Below are 20,640 nucleotides of genomic sequence, written 5' to 3'. Positions count from 1 at the left end.
TTTTAAAGCTATTTTGGTTTGGTTTAAGTTATAGTCTGTAAACTTGAGCAGGAAGTACAGGGCGTCCCATATTCCTCTTGTCCCCGCTTCTTCACAGTCTTCCCCATTATCAGCACATAGCAGCAGAGGTCATTTGACAGTATCTTATTGTCACGAAGAGTCCATACTTTTCACTCTTGGGGTTGTACAGCCCAGGGCTTTAGCAGATGTGTGTTTACTGTTATAGGAGACAATTTATTTTTACTTACTATGAAGCAAAAGTCACCTACATTAAATAGAAGCCATACTTGAGATTTTGTTCCTTGGACAACAGTATGCAGATAGTGTGTGTGATGATGTTTATAGCTCTAGCCTGGTCAATCAGTACTCAAGCTGGGCATGGTAGCTCACATCTGCTGTATGCCCAGAACTCTGGATGACGTGGCAAATGGTGGTTATTGGACGTTTGAGGCCAACCTAACTTTTATATATATATATATAAAATATATATAATATATATATATATATATATATATATATATATATATATATTACAGGCCAGTTTGGGTTACATAAGATCCTATCTGAATTCTTAAAATATGGAATACTATTCAGCTCTAAAGAAAAATACAGTCATAAAATTTGCAGGAAAATTAATAGAATATATACTATTAAGTGAGTTCACACAGACTCAGGAAAAAAATGTATATTCTCTCCCATATGCAGAATCTAGACAACAGTATAGGCATATATGTAAACAAATGTGCATGTGGGTACAGTGTAGCAATTAGAGATGAGGACAAGAAAGGCTAAATATTAGGGCATGAGGAAGGACTGAGTGCAGGTAGTAGACATGAGTTATGAACGAGTATATAAAGCTAATTGTTTTTCTGGTTTTAAGTCTGTCCAGATTTCCAGTTTTGGTGGTTAGATGACTACATAAAAATATATTTGATAGTAAAAGTACTAAATCCAGTATAAAGCAACACAGCTTTCATAGAATGACTACTCAGAGTGTATAGAAGAAGTTCATTGAGATCTGTAGACTGCGTCTGGTTAATTTTGGCTTGTGATGGTTTTTGTTTATTTGTTTCATATTTTTCTGGGACAGGTTCTTACTATGTAGCCCTCGCTGTTCTTGAACTCACTACGTAGAGCAGGATGGCCTCTAACTCACAGAGATCCACCTGCCTCTGCTTCTGCCTCTCAGAGTACTGGGATTAAAGGTGTGCACCACTATGCCCAGGTAGCTTGCGATTTTTTTATTTGCAAGTTTTTAAAATAAAGGCAACCAATATTCTAGATTTGGTATATTGAGGGGGGGGAGAATACATGTGTATACATAGATGTATATGTATGCATGCACATTGTATGTGGAGACCAGAAGACCTTAAGTGCTGTTTTTCAGGAACTGTCCACCTTGTCTTTTGAGAAAGGGTCTCATTGGCATGAAGCTCAGTGATTAGGCTAGGCTGCCTGGCCAAAGCACCCCCGGAAATTCTGTCTGTCTCCCCAGTGCTGGGCTTACTAGTGCATACATGCTACTTACCTTTTTTATGTGGGTCTGGAGATCTGAACGCAGGTCTTTATGATTGCATGTCAAGTATTTTACTGATTGAGCATTTCCAGCCCTGACTGCATTTTCCAACTTGCATGTTGTTGAGTTTAAAAGAACATAGATACTTATTATCCAAGTTCAGGTCCTCTTATGCAGCAAACACTTGACTAACTGAGCCATCGAGGTCATGAAATGATATGTTGTTCCAAACAATAGAAACTCTGTTTTTGGGCAAATTACTATTAATTTAGAAAACATGCCTTTTTTTTTTCCCCCCCAGAGCTGAGGACCAAACCCAGGGCCTTGCAAGCGCTCTACCACTGAGCTAAATCCCCAACCCTGAAAACATATGTCTTAAGGGCTCTTTATAAAATTGAATGAGTTATGTACTAAGTGCTGTGGGTTTATCCTTTCCAAACTCTGACACTGAGATTTGTGTTTTGCAGTGAGTGGTGCCTTTTGCTTTGTCCATATAGTAGTGAATGGCTGGTTGTCACCCCTAGTACATAGGCTGTCTTGGATTGTTCCTAACAGCATAATGGAACACCTGCAGCCCTTCATTTCAGCCATCAGTCCAATGAAAGAATATTTGGGAATGTATGATTGTTGGCTCTGTTCAAACTATACTAAGTTCTAGTAAGATGAAGGAAATTGCAGCACTGGAATATGTAGAATGTAGCTTGGAAGGAGAGCCCAGAGGTGCTAGGTCTTAGGAAATGCTGTATTCTGTTGTTTTGGGTGGCTTCTAAGTGGTATTGACAACTGTAGGTTAAACCGTGACTTTGACCTTGAAGATTTAGTAGTACAGCAACCAATTAAATCTGTCTCCAACCATAAAAGATCTTTTAATTACTATAAATAATCCTCCAATTCATATGCAAAAATTCTAAGGGATAAAAGCGTCTAGTAAGTGGTTCCACTGGTAGTGGTTTCTCTTTGTGATATATTGTAGTTAGTAATGGCGTGCTTACAGTTGTAACCTCTCCAGTTCTTTGAAATGTCAGTATCTAGTCCAAAGGAAACTCTGCTACCCACATTCTGGTGGGTAGACAAAGCCAGCCTTCCTCAGGAACTTGTGAAGCCGCTTCCCTTCCAACAAAGGAGTCAGTTCTTTTATCACTGGCAGAAGGTACAAATGGCTATTTGTAGTGCCTATCAGCATACCAAAGCACATCCTGGCCTCCTGGCTCCCTGTACTACAAGTAGGTAGCTCTTCTCAGCTCCTTCCTTTCTCTCTCTGCTCTGGACTCTTCCAGATGCCCCTGGCTGTTCTCCCTCATGTCTACAGTAAAATCCTTCCTTCCCCTGGCCATGCATCATGCCCTCAGTTTATAGTCTGCAGATAAAGTTTAGACTAGTACCCAGGAAGTAAACTTCGATGTATATCCTTTAAATGTTACGTTTTTAAAGATGTATTAGGTTTTAGGATTATGTGTATGTGTTGCAGTGGGGGTTGAACATGAATGCAGATGTGTCAGAATCCTGGACCAGGAGCTCCCAGACTTGTTCTTAGGAGACACTGGGAGCCGCGCTTCTCTGTGAGAACTATGCTTCTCTCAGCTGCTGAGTCACTGCTCGCTCTAGCCTGTGAAATTAGTTTTCCTGTGCATTTCAAAAGGAGTGCTCAGGGATGAGAATCTTGCTTTTGTTTTTGTTTTTGTTTTTTTATTCTGAGATTTTGTTTGTCCGTATACCTTCCCTGAAATTGTAAACACTCATCACTCTTGAATGTTTTGTAGGTCTAATTGTGACTAAATTGTAAACATTGAATTCTCATTTAGTTCAGGCTGGCCTTGAATTTGTGATGTAATCCAGGATGACCTTGAACTTATGATTCTCTTCCTTTAAAAAGTGCTGAGATTGCAGGTGCTCCACTACCTGGGGTTCAAACTAGGCTTCCTGCATATCAGGGGAGAACTCTACCAACTGAGCTACATCTCCAGCCCCTCTTTTATGTGTGTGTGCTGCGCGCGCATTACTGAATGTAGTCTAGTCCAAGAAAAGGAGCATAGTTGTGAGGAAAATGGAACAGCCTAGAGCCTAGCATTCTAGCACAGCTGACTGAATATAAACATGAGCTTTCTGAATGATCTATCACCCTGACGTGATTTTGTTCTGTTTTATTGGATGGCATATGGATTTTTTTTTTTTGTTTGTTTGTTTGTTTTTTGTTTTTCGAGACAGGGTTTCTCTGTGTGTAGCTTTGCGCCTTTCCTGGAACTCACTTGGTAGCCCAGGCTGGCCTCGAACTCGCAGAGATCCCCCTGGCTCTGCCTCCTGAGTGCTGGGATTAAAGGCGTGCACCACTAACGCCTGGTGGCATATGGATTTTTAAGATATGAAAAATTGAAGCCACAACATTTTTAAACATTTAGAATTAATGACATCATTATTGTCATTTTATGTTAGCTAGTATAGACGGGTGTGTGGTAGTACAAGAGGGGTCCTGTAGTCCCACGTCCCCACAGACACATGCTCCTCTGCAGAGATAATGCCATCCCTACTGTGGAGTATGCTGAGAAGTGTTTTGGGCAGATATAAATATTTCAGGCACATACTTACATAATTTTCTTGTTAACATGTAAGTAGTATAATATGTTTTAAAATTTGTAGTGTTTTTATGAATGCTTTTGGGCCATAGTTCTATTTCAGAGCAAAATAATCTCACTTTTGTGGTGTTTAGACCTGTATTTTTCTGTGCAGTAGCCACCAGGTATGGGGCTTTTTGAAATAAGTAAAGTAAGTTAATAAAATAAAAATTCAAATTTCACTCATAAAACTGAAATCCTAAGTGTGTATTAGTTTTATGTGGCTAGCAACTATTGCTTGACAGTACAGAATGGAGGACTGTGTCTTCATAATGGCTCAAATTCTGTTGGACAACATCCACCTATATAGGTTTTCTACATTTTCTACATCTTTCAGAAACATCTTTTGGGGGCTGTAGATGCTTAGTTGGTAAGTTTGCTGTGTGTGTGAGGATGAAAACCTGAGTTTAATTCTGAGCACTCATGTACAAGTTGGGCTCAGTGGTGTGCAAGTGTAACCTTGGAGCATGGGAAGCAGAAACAAGATTCCCAGAGCTTTCTGGCTAGCCAGTCTAGCCAGATGGTGAGCTCCAGGTTCAGAGAGAGACTGTTTCAGAAAGGAATGTGGAGGGGCTGGAGTGTGCTCAATGGTTAAGAGCATTTACTGCTCTTCCAGAAGACCAGAGTTCAGTTCCCAGTACCTACATTGGGTGATTCACAACTACATATATCTCCAGTTTCAGGGAGTTTGGCGCCCTCTTTTGGCCTCTTAGGATGCCAGACATAAAAAATAAAAAAGATGGAGAGCAGTTGCCACAGACACTGCGTGTTGTTAATCCTTAGTCTCCAAACTTGTGTACACAAGTGTGTTACATGATTGGAACCATTTAGTATGGAGCCATAGAGGATTGATTGGATTTTTTTTTACTCACCATAATTCTTGGAGATTTGTAAGGGTTTGTGGTTCATTCCCTTTTGTTACGGATGGTTATTCCATAGTATGAATGAATATACATACCATTTTAAACATACATTGTAAATTACCTGGGTTGTGGTTAGTTTTTAATGACTATAAAGAAGGTGGCTTTAAATAGTTGTGTACAGATATTTGTGTAAGCACAAAGTTTTGATTTATCTGGGGAAATGCCCATGAGTGCAGTTACTAGATCACATGGTAGTTGTACATGAACTTTTCTCCATAGTGACTGTGCACTTTACATCAGCAGTGTATGACTGATAGAATCTCTGCATCCTCACTGTAGTTGATGATGTTCTTTTCTTATTTCATTGTGGCTTCTTTCCAATCTGATTTTACGATTATTTTTGTGATTAAGTTCCCATTCTGTAGGAGAGCCCTGACAGGGATACAGGGGTGTGGAATTAGGGTCAGGTATATGCTAGGCGAGATAAGAGTGCATGAAACAGAAAACATTTGTAATAAGTATGAGGGTTAAAGGGGTAAATTGGAAGTAGGGAAAGAGATGAGGCACTTTGGATGTCTTTATTCAGGATCATGAATATGACAGTGTTTACCTAATTCTAGGGAAGGGCAAAGGTGTAGATTTAGTTAAGCATTTTAAAATGATTGGATGTGTGTGCATGGTGTGTGTGTGTGTGTGTGTGTGTGTGTGTGTGTGTGTATGTATGTATTGCACGTGTGTTCAGAGGATGACTTAACAGAGCTGAGTCTCCCCAGCCCTGTGTAGGTTCCAGGGATTGAATTCCAGTTCCCAGGATTACCCAGCAAGCACCTGTATCTGCCAGGCCATCTACTGGCCCCATTCAGGAGTATTCTAAAGCAAACACACATGGGTACTGATAAGTGACTGTTAGGTTTTGTCATAGGTGACAGCTGTGGGCTTGTTTGATTCAGGGTTAGGGAATAAGGAACAGATTTGCTATCTCCAGTCACTCAAGTGAGGAAAATTTTAACTTGGCCAGAGATGACAAGGTAAAACTTGGTTTCAAATATTTTATGTCGAGCCTAAAAATAGATGTTCAGGCAGCAAGTCTGTGTAGTTGAAGAGTTTCTCTCCGGGTCCCACCAAACCCCTGAAGTCCTGCAGCCCACTTATAAAATAAACACACAGACATTCATATTTTTTAAACTGCTTGGCCATTAGCTCAGGCCTACCTTTGTCTAGCTCTTACTCTTATATTTAGCCCATTTCTGTTAGTCTATACTTTGCCACATGGCTTGTGGCTTACCAGTGTTTTTACATGTTGCTTCTCGTGGCAGCAGCTGGCGGTGTCTCCTCCCAGCCTTCCTGTTCCCAGCCTTCTCCTCTTCCTTGTCCCGCCTACCCTATCCTTCCTGCCTGGCTACTAGCCAATCAGCACTTTATTTATACAGAGTGATATCCACAGCAAGTCTATTAAATTATGACTTTCTTTTCTCCTTTTCTTTCTTTTTTTTCCCATGTATGTGGTTTTTGTGTGGGTGTGCATGCCCTTGCCTCGTGTGTGTGTGTGTGTGTGTGTGTGTGTGTGTGTGTGTGTGAGAGAGAGAGAGAGAGAGAGAGAGAGAGAGAGAGAGAGAGAGTGTGTTCTCCACCTTGTACATTGAGGTAGTCTCTTGCTGAGCCTGGAGCTCACCATCCAAGCTAGCTGGGGATTAAAGGCAGGTTACCATATCCATGTGGCTTTAAGGAAGCAGTCACTTCATCTGCTGAGCCAGTTCTCAGCCTGATCCCTATTTTTCTTTTAGACAGTGTCTTCCCTAGGATTGCCATTGCTTTGAAGAGACACCATGACCATGGTCACTTTTTTCCCCCCTTCGGTTTTTTGAGACAGGGTTTCTCTGTGTAGCTCTGGCTGTCCTAGAACTCACTCTGTAGACCAGGCTGGCCTCCAACCCACAGAGATCTGTCTGCATTTGTCTCTGCCTCCCTGAGTGCTGGGATTAAAGGCATGTGCCACCACCACCCAGCCATGACAACTCTTATAATTGGGGTGGCTTACAGTTTGAGAGGGTTGGTCCATTATCATCATGGCAGGATATGGTGGCATGTAGGCAGACATATGCTGGAGAAGGAGCTGAGAGTTCTCCATCTGAATCCGCAGATAGCAGGAAGTGAACTGTGTCACTGGTGTAGCTTGAGTGTAGGCAACCTCAAAGCCCACCCCCACAGTGACACACTTCCTCCAACAAAGCCACACCTCCGAATAGTCCCCCTCCCTGTCAGGGCCATTTTCTTTCAAACCACCACAGACAGCATCTTCCTTTGTAGCTAGCCCACGGTAGCCAGGAACTTGTGGTGCTTCTCCTTCAACACCCTGAGTGCTGGTCACGGAACTGGTGTGATGGGCAACCACACCCTTGGGCAGTTGTAGCCCATCCTAGTATTTATTATGATAAAGCCATTGCCTGAGTTGAAACTCAGCCAACACTGTTACCTTCCTCAGGCTTCCTTTCTGGTCTGACTTCTGCTCTCATTCGTGACAGCACTGCCCTGAAAGAGTTGTAGGCACTCTGTGTCTGTGATTCCCTTCCGTCTGTCCGTCTTATGCCATCTCTAGTCAAGTCAGAAGAATCTGCCCTCCGTGTTGCTGAGTCCCAAGGCCTCTCTTCGTTTGTGCAGCTTGATGTTTGCTGCAGAAGCTTTCTTCATTTGGCTGCAGGAAATAGAAACCCAAATGGTAAATTTTGCTGTTTCCTAGGTCTCCCCAAATGAAGAAGTCTGATAACATTTGCATTGTTAGCGAAGAGTATAAATTGGTACTACTATCTTGGAATACAATTTAATGATGTTCAAGAAACTGAATCATTTTATCTGTACGTAAGTGTTTTCCTAATTTGATAAAAGTATCACCAGGACGGCATCAAAAAGAATAAGCAGCTGTACCCAGTAGGGCAGTGTTCTTGTGTGGTTTACTGATGTAATGAAATACCATTTACAGTTGAGTGAGGGGGAGCTGTTTGTATCAGACCTGGTAAATCTCAGAAAGGCAGTGTGCACTTCTGGGTGTGAGAGACAAATGCTTCTGCTCCACCTGTGCAGACTAGGGTGTTTGGGACACCGCTTCTTGCCTCTCAGCTTGGTTTCTGGAGCACAGTGCTGAGAACAGGATCTGATGAGAGGTTGGACTTGCTGGAAGTAACTGTGATCTACCCCTCAACTTTTTTTTTATCACCACCAGCCTGTCCAGTAGAGAGAATTTAATGTGAGGAAAGATTCTTTGAAGAATTTTTCAAGAGGTTCTCTCTCAACTGAGCTAATAGGATTCCTGCTAACATTGTGTGACCGAACAAGGATCAGAGTCAAGGTTGATGATACCTTGTCAATTGAACATGGTGGCTCACACCCGTCCTAGCACCAGCATGTGGGAACACGAAGCTGAAGGTGGGTTACAAGTTTGAAGCCAGGCTGGGCTGCATAGTGACAAGTTGTCTCAGTGTTCTGTCAGCCCTGCAGAGTAGACCTCAGAACTCTGAAGATGTCCCAGTTGATAAGGTGTACTTGAATGGCTCCATAGGTATTCAGGAATTGAGAGACAACACACAGAGCCAACTCCGCAGCTTGGACTTTGTCTCTTCTCCGCTCTTGTCTGTCCTCTGGTGGGCAAGCACCCCCTTCCCCTAAGATAGTGGGACCTAACTCTTGGAACCAACAAGCATTACTTCTGAAGGAAAGTCTTTGCAGAGATGACGAAGGGGCTGTGATGGGGAGTTGTTTTTACCTTTAGCAAGCAAGAACAGTCATTTGGGGTTTCTGATCCGGAAGTCTAAAATCATAAATTTGTGTTGCTTTAGGCCACTAGGTTTGTTACAGTGGTGATAACAAACTAACATAATTTCTTCCCACAATGCTTCCTGAGTCATTTTCATAGTAATGGGAGCTCAGGTAATAGGGTAGCTATCTAGATGCCCGAGGGAAACAAGAGGAAGGGGTAAGTGAGCTTGAACTGTGAAAACCCAGTACTACTTCCAAGTAGGATGACTAGCAGGAGTTCAGATAGAGGATGGCACCGGTTTTAAAGCACGCAGCTTGCAAGTGTATAGGAGAAGGAGATTATAGATACAAGTTGAAAAACGGAAGCTGGGACAGGTTCATGGAGGATTTGTGTGATTGCTAAAAGATTGTCACTTACTTGATAGACCCGATCATAAAACTTTGAAGAGAGTAATAGGGGCAGTGGTCTGGACAGAGTGAGAGAGTGTTTAAGGGGGTTACAGAGAAAGGGGCCAGTGAGGACTTGTTTAGAGAAAAGCATTCTTGAGCTTTGGATCAAGAGTCAAGGTTGAATGAGTTCTCTAGCTAGGACATTTTAGTAGGCAGAAATAAATGCCTTTTAGCAAACAAGAAAACCTAGGAGGGTAGCTCAGTGAAGAGTATTTCCTCGACAGAAATGGGACACCACTAGTCTCCTCCTCCAGGACAGGCAGGAAAGGACTAGCTGGTGTCAGAAACAGGAGATGCTTTTGCATTAGTTGGGAGGATTACTTGTGTATCTAATCTTGTTATTTCTTGCATAAGCCTTGCTAATTGAACTCTGCTGCATATTGAACTAGATTCGTAATGCCTTTGTTTATTCTCAAAAATGTGAGTTTTACATGCTTAGAATTTTTAACCCTGTCTCTGCACCACTCAGATTACGTTTTGGTAATTGAGTTTAAATAACAATGTATGCATGTATGTAACTCTTAGGTTTTAAAAGAAAATACATCTTATAACTATTCAGAATCTTTAAGAATCATTTTGTTGGGTTGGGCATTTAGCTCAATGGTAAAGCGCTTGAAGGCCTTGGGTTCGATCCTCAGCTCAAAGAAAAAAGGAAACATTTTGTATGACTCAGTATTTTGGAACTCACTGGAAATACATTGAGGACTTGAGTTAGGATGCTGATATGTGCTGTTGGTCAAGAAAGAGGAAAAGGACTTCCAAGATCATTTCCATCCACTGAGATGTAGTAAAAGGATGCTGTTCAGAATCTTGAGTTGGAAGATAAAACTGATAATTGCTCTCAAGGGAAAAGCCAAAACATTGCTCTCACCTGAAAAGGAGTAAGAAATTGTTTTGGATCTAATCTGTGGTCTCGAAACAGATTTAGATTAGCCCAGGTACCGTGTTCTAAAGTTGTAACAAGCTTCAAGGTTTTATAGGAATAGAACAGAGAGTTTTAACTCCAGACACCTCTTCAGTACATTAATGGAAGTGTCAAGAAAATGGGTTCAGCAAAGCAGGGATGTCTATCTCATGGACCTTGGATGCTGCCAAGGTCATTCTTAGTTTGGGGATTGATGGAAGAAACGAGGGTTCTATTCAGACAATCCAGAAGTGCTCACCTTATGTTAAAAGGTGCTAGCCCATGTACAGTTGGACTGCAAGAGCCACTTAGGAAGCTCAGCTACCCTAAGATAACTTGTCTCTGGACCTGTATCATTCCAGCGCCACACAATCATTGGCCAGGATCAGTCTTATAAAATGTTCACTGTTAAGTGACTTGATGATTTTGCTAATGCTATGGGCATGAAAATGAGAAAACAATACCACTTATTTTTAGGAAATTGGATTGTACTTTAGACTATTCAAAGAAATATTCTAAAATAATTTCTTATGTGTAGCCACATATGTAAGATATTTGTGAATATAAATTAGTAAAACCATATTGTGGTTACAACCATCTCTAAAATATAATTTAGATTTATAGAGATCTATCTGTATAGTACTTCCCAAAATAAATAGCTCTCATGATTATATTAGTTAGGGTGAAGTAGGTTTCCTGCAGTCTCCACCCTAACATGTTAACAGCTTCAATGTTGCCGGTTCATGCAGCACATAAGTTATGGGGTAAGCAGTGGCTGCTTTTGGAATAGAATGACTTTTGACTCTTTCAAAGGATTGCCGGTGTCTGTGACACAGGAGGTGAGAGTGAGGCATGTGTTCTTTGTTGATAGTTAAAAATAAAACCTACCACTTACACAGACTTCTTTCAAATGGCCAGGGGTATACAGTCTTACTATGTGCCTGAGAAGACAAGAGGGAATAGTTGGTAAATGGCATTATGATTGTAGTTGTTTTTAAATATAAAAAATGAGACCAGAGAAACCCAAGGAAAAGATTAATGCATGTGACTATTAGTCGTATAATGTCAGAAATACATTGAAGCCGTAAATCAGCAATTCTAGAAATGGGACAGACATCTCTAAGTAAGAAAATGGGTAATATCTAATCTTGCATATAGAAGTCTAGTTCAGACATGTTAAATGAATCTCAGGACTCCAGCAGAATAAAGTCCTCCTACTCCAAAGTGTGTTAATAGGAAATTCTCAATAATAATACAGTAGAAAAACTTCTTTCTTTCTTTCTTTCTTTCTTTCTTTCTTTCTTTCATTCATTCATTCATTCATTCATTCATTCATTCATTCATTCATTTTGAGACCTTCTATGTAGTCTTGGTTGTCCTGGAACTGACTATGTAGACCAGGCTGGCCTCAAACTCTCACTATGTATGTAGCTCTAGCTACCTTGGAATTTGCTCTGTAGGCCAGTTGGCCTTGAACTCATGGAGATCCGCCTGCCTCTGCCTCCCAAGTGTCGGGGGTTTAAGGCATGCACCACCATGCTTAGAAGAGGAATGTTCTTACATGTTATATTTCTCAAAGAGAACATGTAAGTCCTTTACCTTTGTTAGTGTATTATATTTTATCTGAGACATAGAGTTAGAGGTAAGGTTATTCTAGAATAATAGAAAAGTTGGCACGGAAGAATGAGAAATTCAGAACAATGTGAAGAGTTTTGTGGTACAAAAGACAGTTACTCATTTATCATTAATTTTTAATCTCAGCTTTCTAGTTTTAGGAATATATAAAGAGGGAAGTGTAAGATGAATTGTTAAGTGGTCTTATTAATAAAAACCTGGAGCCAGATATTGGGGTGAAAAACTGAGAGATCCGAGGAATAGGACAGACCAGACAACCTCACCTCACTGAGACTCCAGAGTCTTCTTGTATACCCATGCCTATATGCCTTTCTGTTCTGCCATCTCACTTCCTCTCTCGGCCCAGCTACATCACTTCCTTCCGTCTGTATGGTTATGGTTATGGTTAACTAGTGTTGGGATTTAAGGCATAAGTCACCATGCCTGGCTCTGTTTCCAGTGTGGCCTTGAACTCACAGAGATCCAGATGGATCTCTGCCTCCCAAGTGATAGGATTAAAGGCGTGTGCTCCCATTGCCTGACCTCTGTGTATAGTGGCTGGCTCTGTCCTCTGATCCCCAGATAAACTATTAGAGTGCACAATGTTTTGGGAGAAACAATATATCACCACAGGGAAGATTTATTCGACCATGTTTTTTCTTTAGACTATGGATGTTGAGTAAGTTAAACATAATTATTTCACTAATGAGTATTTGTCAAATAACACAAAAATAAAAATATGAAAATATTTCCTGCAGTTTTTCATTTCTTGCTTATGTGCTTTTTCTCGTTGACAGGAAATCAAACCACAGAGCCATTATAACCATGGATACGGTGAACCTCTTGGGCGGAAGACTCACATTGATGACTATAGCACATGGGACATAGTCAAGGCTACACAGTAAGGTTTCTGTTGTGGTGGTTTTCTTCCTTGACGTTTGTGAAGTGAAGTATGAATGTGAGATATGGTATTCTGTTGCCTTGGGGAAGTTGTCAGTATCTCAGGTAAATTGTTGTAATTCCCGTGAGCTGTTCACTTTTGCTACTTGCTATTTTGTGGAAGTTTGTTATTTTACCTTAAGAATTTTCAGTGTGAACAACTAGAAAACTTTGCAACTTTAAAAGTATCTTTGAGTTAAAAACATAAGGGTCCATCCCATATTCCCTACCACTCAGCAGGTACATAAATACAGTGTAGTCAATGTTATATATGCATATATATTTATTCTACTAAGGGGGATATCACACAAATGTTCAAGATCTGATCTTCCCAATGTCAGACAGATTATATTGGTCTTTGAGACTAGACAAGAAAGCGATGAGTCTAAGAATATTATAATTCAGGTCACATGGAAGTTGAAATGTAACAGGTGTTTTTATCTGTAGACCAGGGAGAAACATGCCGTTGTGATATAAAGAAATGAGCTGATTCATGGTTTCTTTTTTTTCTGATTTTTTTTTTTTTATCTTGAACCTCATGAAATTTTACATTGTTACAAATGAAATATTTTCAAGTTGCAAAAAAAAGGGGGGGTTAGTTAGTGAAAGATGTTGGCATACTGATAATTTCAAAGTTAGGTTATATGTTGGGAACTAGTTTTAATTCTAAGTTTGAAAATGAAGCAGTAGGCTAGCCAAGTATGACGTCCCCCAGCTGTAATTCCAGGACGAGGGGGCTGAGGCAAGGGGCTGCTGTGTGTTGAAGCCAACCGGGACTGTCCAGTCTCCAGGAAAGCATTGCTTCTGAAAACACCGAGCTGTGCCCAGCTCCAAGTGTTGAAGGAGTTGTAGCATCTCTCGATCTCTTTTCTAGATACGGAATATACGAACGCTGCCGAGAACTGGTGGAAGCGGGCTACGACGTTCGGCAACCAGACAAAGAGAATGTCACGCTTCTGCACTGGGCTGCCATCAACAACAGGATAGACTTGGTCAAGTATGTGCTTCCCGTGCTCGCTCGCTCGTCATTAATACGCTTCCGTTATTGAAAGTAATTATCCTAAGAACTAATGACTTCTAAAGTCCGTAGCGTTCATGGTTTATGTATCTGGAGAAAACCGGCTGAGGTTTAACATACCTTGAGAGCTTGTGTGAGTCCAGTCACACAGAGTACTTCTCCACATGTGTTTCCTTTTGGCCGTAGTTGTTGAAGTAATGCCATTTCTGATGTAACTAACGCTCTTGTGTGTAAGGAAACGGAAGCGGAATGCTTAACTACGCTCCGCAATATCACAGCTAATAAAGGTTCGAATCAGACATGAATTTGGGTAATTTCACTTGGCTCCTACATTCTGAGTATGGATTCTAGATGGGAAAAGCAGCAAAGGAGACGTGTTCAAACAGTCACAGGTGATCTTCTTACCTAATTCACACCAGGCCTGTGGGCTAAGTACTTCGCATCCTAAGTATGAAGTGGTTTCTATCCTTTAGTGTAAATCTGCTTATCACTGATAGAAAGAGATACGCAAGAGCCGAGTGAGAGGAGTCTATGGTAATCTCTGGATAATTCTGACGTAGATTTTTAGATGAGGACGTGAATCTAAAAGAAGCTGCTTGGAGTGGACTTGTGAATGCAGCAGCCCAGGGGGTGAGGAGCAGACAGGTAGTAAGGGCAGGGGAAGAGGTGGCCACCCCAGTCCTAGCAGAGGTGACAGTGACAGCCATGGGGTACTGAAGTCCCCGGGGGCTCCTGTGGAGCGTGCTCCGATCGCTCCCCCTTCCTCCTTCCATTTCCTGACAGGCTCGCCTCAGTGTGCACGCTCACACCGACTTCTGTCTAATTTGTTAGGAGGACTGTGCTCCGTCTTTATGAAGGGAGCTGTCACTAGCATTAGGAAGTAGGTTCACAGATCTGGTGCGTCTTGTTGCTTTGTTCTGCCCATCCCAAAGGCCATTGGACTGTTTGCTGGCTGTTGTCACCGCTGAGAAATCCATCTAAGCATCGTGCTTTTGTTTTGTTTGCTTCCTCTTAGATTTTCCACTTCTTGTTTCTGTAGTTTGAGATGAAGAATCCAAAAAGTCTGAATTTTTTTTTATTTATCTTGAATGAGAATTCAAGTAATTTTGATTTTTGTGGGTTAACATTTTTATCAGTTTTGGGGAAAAATCTTTTTTTTTTTTTGGTTTTGTTTTTTTAAGACGGGTTTTTCTATAGTTTTGGTGCCTGTCTTAGATCTCGTTCTGTAGACCAGGCTGGTCTCAAACTCACAGAGATCCACCTGCCTCTGCCTCCTGAGTGCTGGGATTAAAGGCGTATGCCACCACCGCCCAGCGGGAAAAATCTTTTTAGATATTGCTACTTCTTTTTTTTAAATTAAAGTTACATTTTTTTCCTTCCCTTTCTTCCTCTAGTCCTTCCCATGGACCCCCTTGCTCTCTCTCAAACTCATAGCCTGTTTTTAATTATTGTTACCATGTATGGATCTACATACATCTCTAAATAAATAAATACAACCTACTCAGTTCATATAGTGTCAGTGTTATTACGTCTGTGATTTCAGGGCTGACCGCTTTGTAATGGATAACCAGCCAGTCTGGGGCTCTTCTCTGGAGAATAAATACTGTTTCTCCCTCTCTGTTTTCTTTAGTCGTCAATAATTCTTTTCTAGGGTTGAGACCTCATGAGCTTTCCCCCTTGGGTCATGTTTAAGTAGCCATATTGATGAGACTTCATAGGTGCAGCTTCTCTGCTATTTCTATGAGATTCAGTCTCACAGCAGACTTCCTGTTCCTTTCGCTTGTACAACATTCCCACCCCCTCTTCTGCTGTGATCCGTGAGCCTTCGGTGCAGGGATTGTATCCGTTGGGGCTGGGTCATTTGTCTGCGTTTTGAATGGTTGTGGGTTTCTATAATGGCCTCCATCTGTTGCAAGATGTTTCTTTAGTGAGAGATAAGATGTATACTTACATGTGGATATAAGGATAAGCTTTTAGATTGTAGTTAGGAAGTACACTGGTTTAGTAAAGGGGTTGTTGTAGGTTCTTTAAGATGGACAACTTTGCCAGCCTTGGGTAGTTGGCTAGGATTCTAGTTCCATACATGATTTCCATCTTGTTGTGGGCCTTAAGTTAAATTAGAGAGCTGATGGTTATTGCCAAAGTATGCATGCCCATGCTGGTTATCATGGTTCGATAAGGACTGTGGTTGTTTCCCTTTCTTGGAAGCTTTTATGGCACCTTTTGGTATTATGAAAACTAAATCTTCAAGAGAGGAGGCTCTCCAGTCAGATCCATTTCAGATCCTCTGGGTCCTATGTCCAAATGCACAGTGTCTTCAACGATAGAGTTCCCTTCAACCTCTGTGACAACCAAAAGCAACAGCAATAGCCTATAATGTTCTAGAATTGGTTTGGACAGCACTGACCAGCACAGGGAGCTTCTTGTGCCTGGTGTTGGGATTTTCCTTAGATGGTCTATGGCTCTTTGGGGTAAGCATTGGCATCTCAGATGGGAGATTTCGTTTGAACTCTATGTCTGCATACATGGGCTTAGGTATTATATGTAGTTTCTGGTGAATAGATAATATGGTCCCTAGGACCTTTTCAGACATCACTATTGTTATTTAACCGTTCCCCCACTTCTGTATTGATCTCCTCTCTTCTCCCTCCCTAGTTAAATGTCCTCTCTGTTTCCCTGCACCTTGCTTTTCCCTCCTCTGTTGCTTTTCTGTCCCTGCCACGATCACTTTTTACTTTCCTGTTTATGTAGTTACTCCAAGTTATATACTCACGTCTGAAGATTTGGCGCTAGGATCCACAGATGAGAAGGAAATTGCAATATTTGTCTTTCTAGGTCTGTGTTATCACACTCAATAATGATCTATTCTGGTTCCACTCATTTGCCTGCCAGTTCCATGGTTTTGTTTTTCCTTACAGCTCAGTAGTACTCCATTTTGTATATGTACCACATTTTCATTATGTACCTGTCAGCTGAAGGACATGTAGGTTGTTTCCATTTCCTAGTTATTGTGAATAAAGTGGTAGTGAACCTGGCAGAGCAAGTACCTGTAGATGGGGTTTTGAGCGAATCCTTTGGGCATACACTGAGGAGGGCTATATGTGTGTGTGTATATATATATATATATATATATATATATATATATATATATATATATATATATATATATATATATATATATAAAATGGATCATATGATATATTTATCTTTAGATTTTTTTAAGGTTCTCCACTCTGACTTCCAGAGTGGCTGAACTGATGTGCAATTCCTCCAATAGTGAATGAGGTTTCACTTTTACCCACATCCTCTCCAATGTTTGTTCTGTTAATGTTTGCCATTCTGACTGGGGTAAGACCAATTCTCAGGATTGTTTTGATTTGCAGTTCCCTAGTTGCTAGCACTGATGAACAGTTTTTGAGATATTTCTTTTCTTTTTATTTTTTGTTGTTTTGTTTTGTTTTGTTTTGTTTTGTTTTGTTTTGTTTTGAGACAGGGTCTCTTTATGTAGTCTTGATTGTCCTGGAACTTGCTATATAGACCGTGCTGGCCTTGAACTCACAGAAATCTGCTTGCCTCTCTCTGCCTCCTAAGTGCTGGGATTAAAGGCATGTGCCACCATGCCTGGCCAGTGTATTTCTTAGTCAGTTTTATTTCTTTTTTTGAAAACTGTTCAGGTCTTATCTCAAACCCATATTTTAAAAATGGGTCATTTGGATTGTTTTTGACTATATTTTGAATTCCTAATATATTCTGAATATTAATCATCTATCATTATATATATGTATGTGTATCTATCTATATATAGATATCAGGCAAAGATTCTATTCCAGTTTGTGGGCTGCCTGTTTATTTGATTGGTTTTTAGCTGTGTTGAAGCAGCCTTTTAGTTTTATGGGGGTCCCCGTTGCAATTGTTGACCTGAATTCCTGGGCAGATGGGATCCTCTTTAGGAAATTCTTTCCTATACCAATGTCCTGTAGGGTGCTACATGATTTCTTCTATAAGTTTCTGTGTTTCACATTTATATCTTTGATTCCTGTGATTGCTTTTTGTGCAAGGTGATAGGTATGGGTCTGATTTCATCCTTCTGCACATGGACATCCAGTTTCACCAGCACCATCGATTGCAGACGCTGTCTTTTCCACAGTGTGTGTTTTTGGCGTCTTTGTCAAATATTAGATTAATTATAGTACTCATGAGTTTGTGTACTTACAGAGATTTGTTTGCTGTTGACGTTGAAGTTTTATTGCATTATGGTCAGATAAGGTACACAGAGACATTCCAGACATTCTGAAATTTTTAAGACTTTTTTTGTTGTTGTTCTATGATTTGATTTACTTTAGAGATGCTTACATGTGCTGAGTAGAACGTGTATTCTTTGGTGTTTGGGTGGAATATTCTGTAGATAACTGTTACTTCCGTTTGATATAGGATGCTATTTAATTTTGATGTTTCTCTGCATTGGAGAAAGTGGGGTACTGAAATCACCTACTAGTGATGAGTTGATGTTACTCTTGGCCTTTAATTCCAATAGTACACTCTTTATGAAGTTGGGGCACCAGAGTTTGGTGCCTCTATCTGTAGGATAGTGTACGTTTTCCGTTGATTGTTCCCTTAGTTAGAGTGAAGTGTCCTTTTGATTACTAGGATTAGCTTTAGTTGAAGTCTGTTGGCACTAATTAGAGTATTGACCCTGCTCGCCTCCGTGCCCCTTCACTCTTGTCCATCTTTCACTCTGAGGTAAGATTGTTTACTGTAGACAACAGATGGCTCTTTGTTCCTTGGTCCATTCAGCCAGCCGTACCTTTTGATTGGAGAGTTGAAGCTGCTATTACTTAGTTATTAGCAATGTATGTTGCATTCGGTAATTGTGGTGTTGGTTTTCAGTGGGGCTTGTGTTCTCAGTGGTACCTTTCGTTTCGGTCATTATGGCTTCATTTGTTGTTTTCTTCTTTGGCAATGCTTCCTGTATTTCCTTTAGGTGTGCTCTGCTGATACAATTTTATTTGGGGCTGTTTGTGTTACGGAAAGTTTTTCTTTCTCCTTCAGTTATGGGAGAGTTTTGCTGGGTCAGTCAGTCTAGGTTAGAGTCTGGCTTTAAGTTCTTGTGGCTTTCAAAGTTCCCATTGAGAAACCAGCTGCCATTCTGATGGGCTTTCTTCTGTCTGTCTGTGATTTGTGTTTTCCTTGAAGCTTTCAGGACTCTTCCTGGTCTTTACAGTGTCCTAACTTTGAAATACCACGAGAAGCTTCTTCTTCGGTCTTGTCTGTTCAGTGCTCTGTGGCTTGTATCTTTATCCTCAGATTGGGGGACGTTTTCTTGGATTTTGTGTAAAGTCTGTCTGTGCCACTCACCTGTGGTTCTTCTTCCTCGTAATTAGAAGGTTTGGTCTTTTGATGGTGTTATACACTTCCTGTATTGCAATTGTTTTTCAGCCCAATCAGCTTTGCTAGCATGTTCATTGCATTGTTCACTGCTCTGGTTCAAGGCTTCTGGTTTCTGGTACACCATCATCACTGGATTCTCACTGGAACCCCTCTTAGATATCCTGCAGCCACCTTGAGTCATGGAGATCCTGCAGATATTGTTCCAGAGGGCCAGTCCCTTCAGCAGGTCCTAGATGGGTAGATGTTAGTTTGGGCCAACCCAAGGCCGGGCTGTGGGCCTGAATAGTAGCTGAGCTGATCAGGCTGGGCCACTGGGGCCACCTGCCTCAGGTGAGGGGGCAGAATCGGCTCCCCCCATGCCCATGCCCTCAGGGTCTGTTCACCCTCACCTGTAGCGAGGGATGGGGCCGTCTCTCCCAGGTGCAGGGGCCAGCTCTCCTGCTGCAGTGTCCAGAGAGAGGCAAAGCCAGCTTTCCCTGGGCCAGCAAAGGGCAAGGCAGGCTCAGCATGGCCCTGATTTCCTCTCACATGGCTCTAAGGTCCCCTGAAGTGACACGGACCACAGATCCAGACACAGCAGCTCTATAAAGGAAGACATTTAATTGGGAAGGCTTGCTTACAGTCAGAGGTTCAGTCCATCATCATCATGGTGGGGAGCAAGGCAGCGTGCAGGCAGACATGGTGCTGGAGAGGTGCCTGAGAGTTCTACATCTTGCATAGGCAACAGGAAGTGGTCTGAGATACTGGATGTGGCTTGAGCATATATGAGACCTCAAAGCCCACCTATATAGTGACACACTTCCTCCATCGAAGCCACTTAGAACCGCTCCCTTTGGGGGCCGTTTTCCTTCAAACCACCATAGGCCCTGCTTGTTTAGGGCTTCCTTTTGTGGGGTTCAGAAGGAGGAGGAACTTGGTTGTTAAGGAACATATAGTATTCAGTTCTCGGTTGTAATTATCCTGCTCAGATTCTGTAAGCTTTTGTTCCCAGACTCTGTCCCTTTCAGTGATCTTCCATTGATGTGTCTGATTTTAACTATTTATGTCTGATTATCAGGCAGAAGATGGTAAATAGGGCGTTCTCTCCAGAAGTTCAGTCTGTCTTATTGTGTGCACTCAAAACTCGCTCCCTCGGGTCCTCGGCAGTGCGGACTGCTGACACAGCTGTCCTTACTGCCTGTGTGTACTGTTCTTGGCTCCTGTGTGGACAACTACCCATCTCAAAAGTTTGTGTTGCTCAGATCCCTGTGATTGTCTGACCACCTTTTCTATGTGATTAGTTGGCTTTTTTTTTTTTTTTTTTTTTTTTTTTTTTTGGTTTTTCGAGACAGGATTTCTATGTGTAGCTTTGTGCCTTTCCTGGATCTCACTCTGTAGACCAGGCTGGCCTTGAACTCACAGAGATCCACCTGGCTCTGCCTCCCAAGTGCTGGGATTAAAGGTGTGCACCACCACTGTCCAGCTTGACACTTTTTTTTTTAAATAGCTTTAAAAATTATTTCCTTTTTTTTCTAGTACATGAATGTACTAGAAATATGAATTAATATGAAATTCTACTAAACATGTTTTTTAAACTTTCAAAAGACTGT

General features: G+C 41.4%; 1 protein-coding gene across 3 annotated transcripts in view; it reads left to right on the top strand.

Moving 5' to 3' along the window:
• Zdhhc17 (zinc finger DHHC-type palmitoyltransferase 17) overlaps window positions 1–20,640 on the top strand; it is a 68,531-nt gene that overhangs the window by 11,594 nt on the left and 36,297 nt on the right. For all 3 annotated transcript variants that reach the window (XM_036169659.1, XM_036169658.1, XM_036169660.1), the window contains 2 exons: window positions 12,504–12,607; window positions 13,520–13,642. In XM_036169659.1, the coding sequence (XP_036025552.1) occupies window positions 12,504–12,607; window positions 13,520–13,642 (227 nt within the window). The remainder of the gene's footprint in view (window positions 1–12,503; window positions 12,608–13,519; window positions 13,643–20,640) is intronic.

The sequence above is a fragment of the Onychomys torridus genome, chromosome 20, assembly GCF_903995425.1.
Source record: "Onychomys torridus chromosome 20, mOncTor1.1, whole genome shotgun sequence".
Classification (NCBI taxonomy): domain Eukaryota; kingdom Metazoa; phylum Chordata; class Mammalia; order Rodentia; family Cricetidae; genus Onychomys; species Onychomys torridus.
Note: the sequence above shows the minus strand (reverse complement) of the source record. Positions and strands in the feature narration are given on the sequence as shown.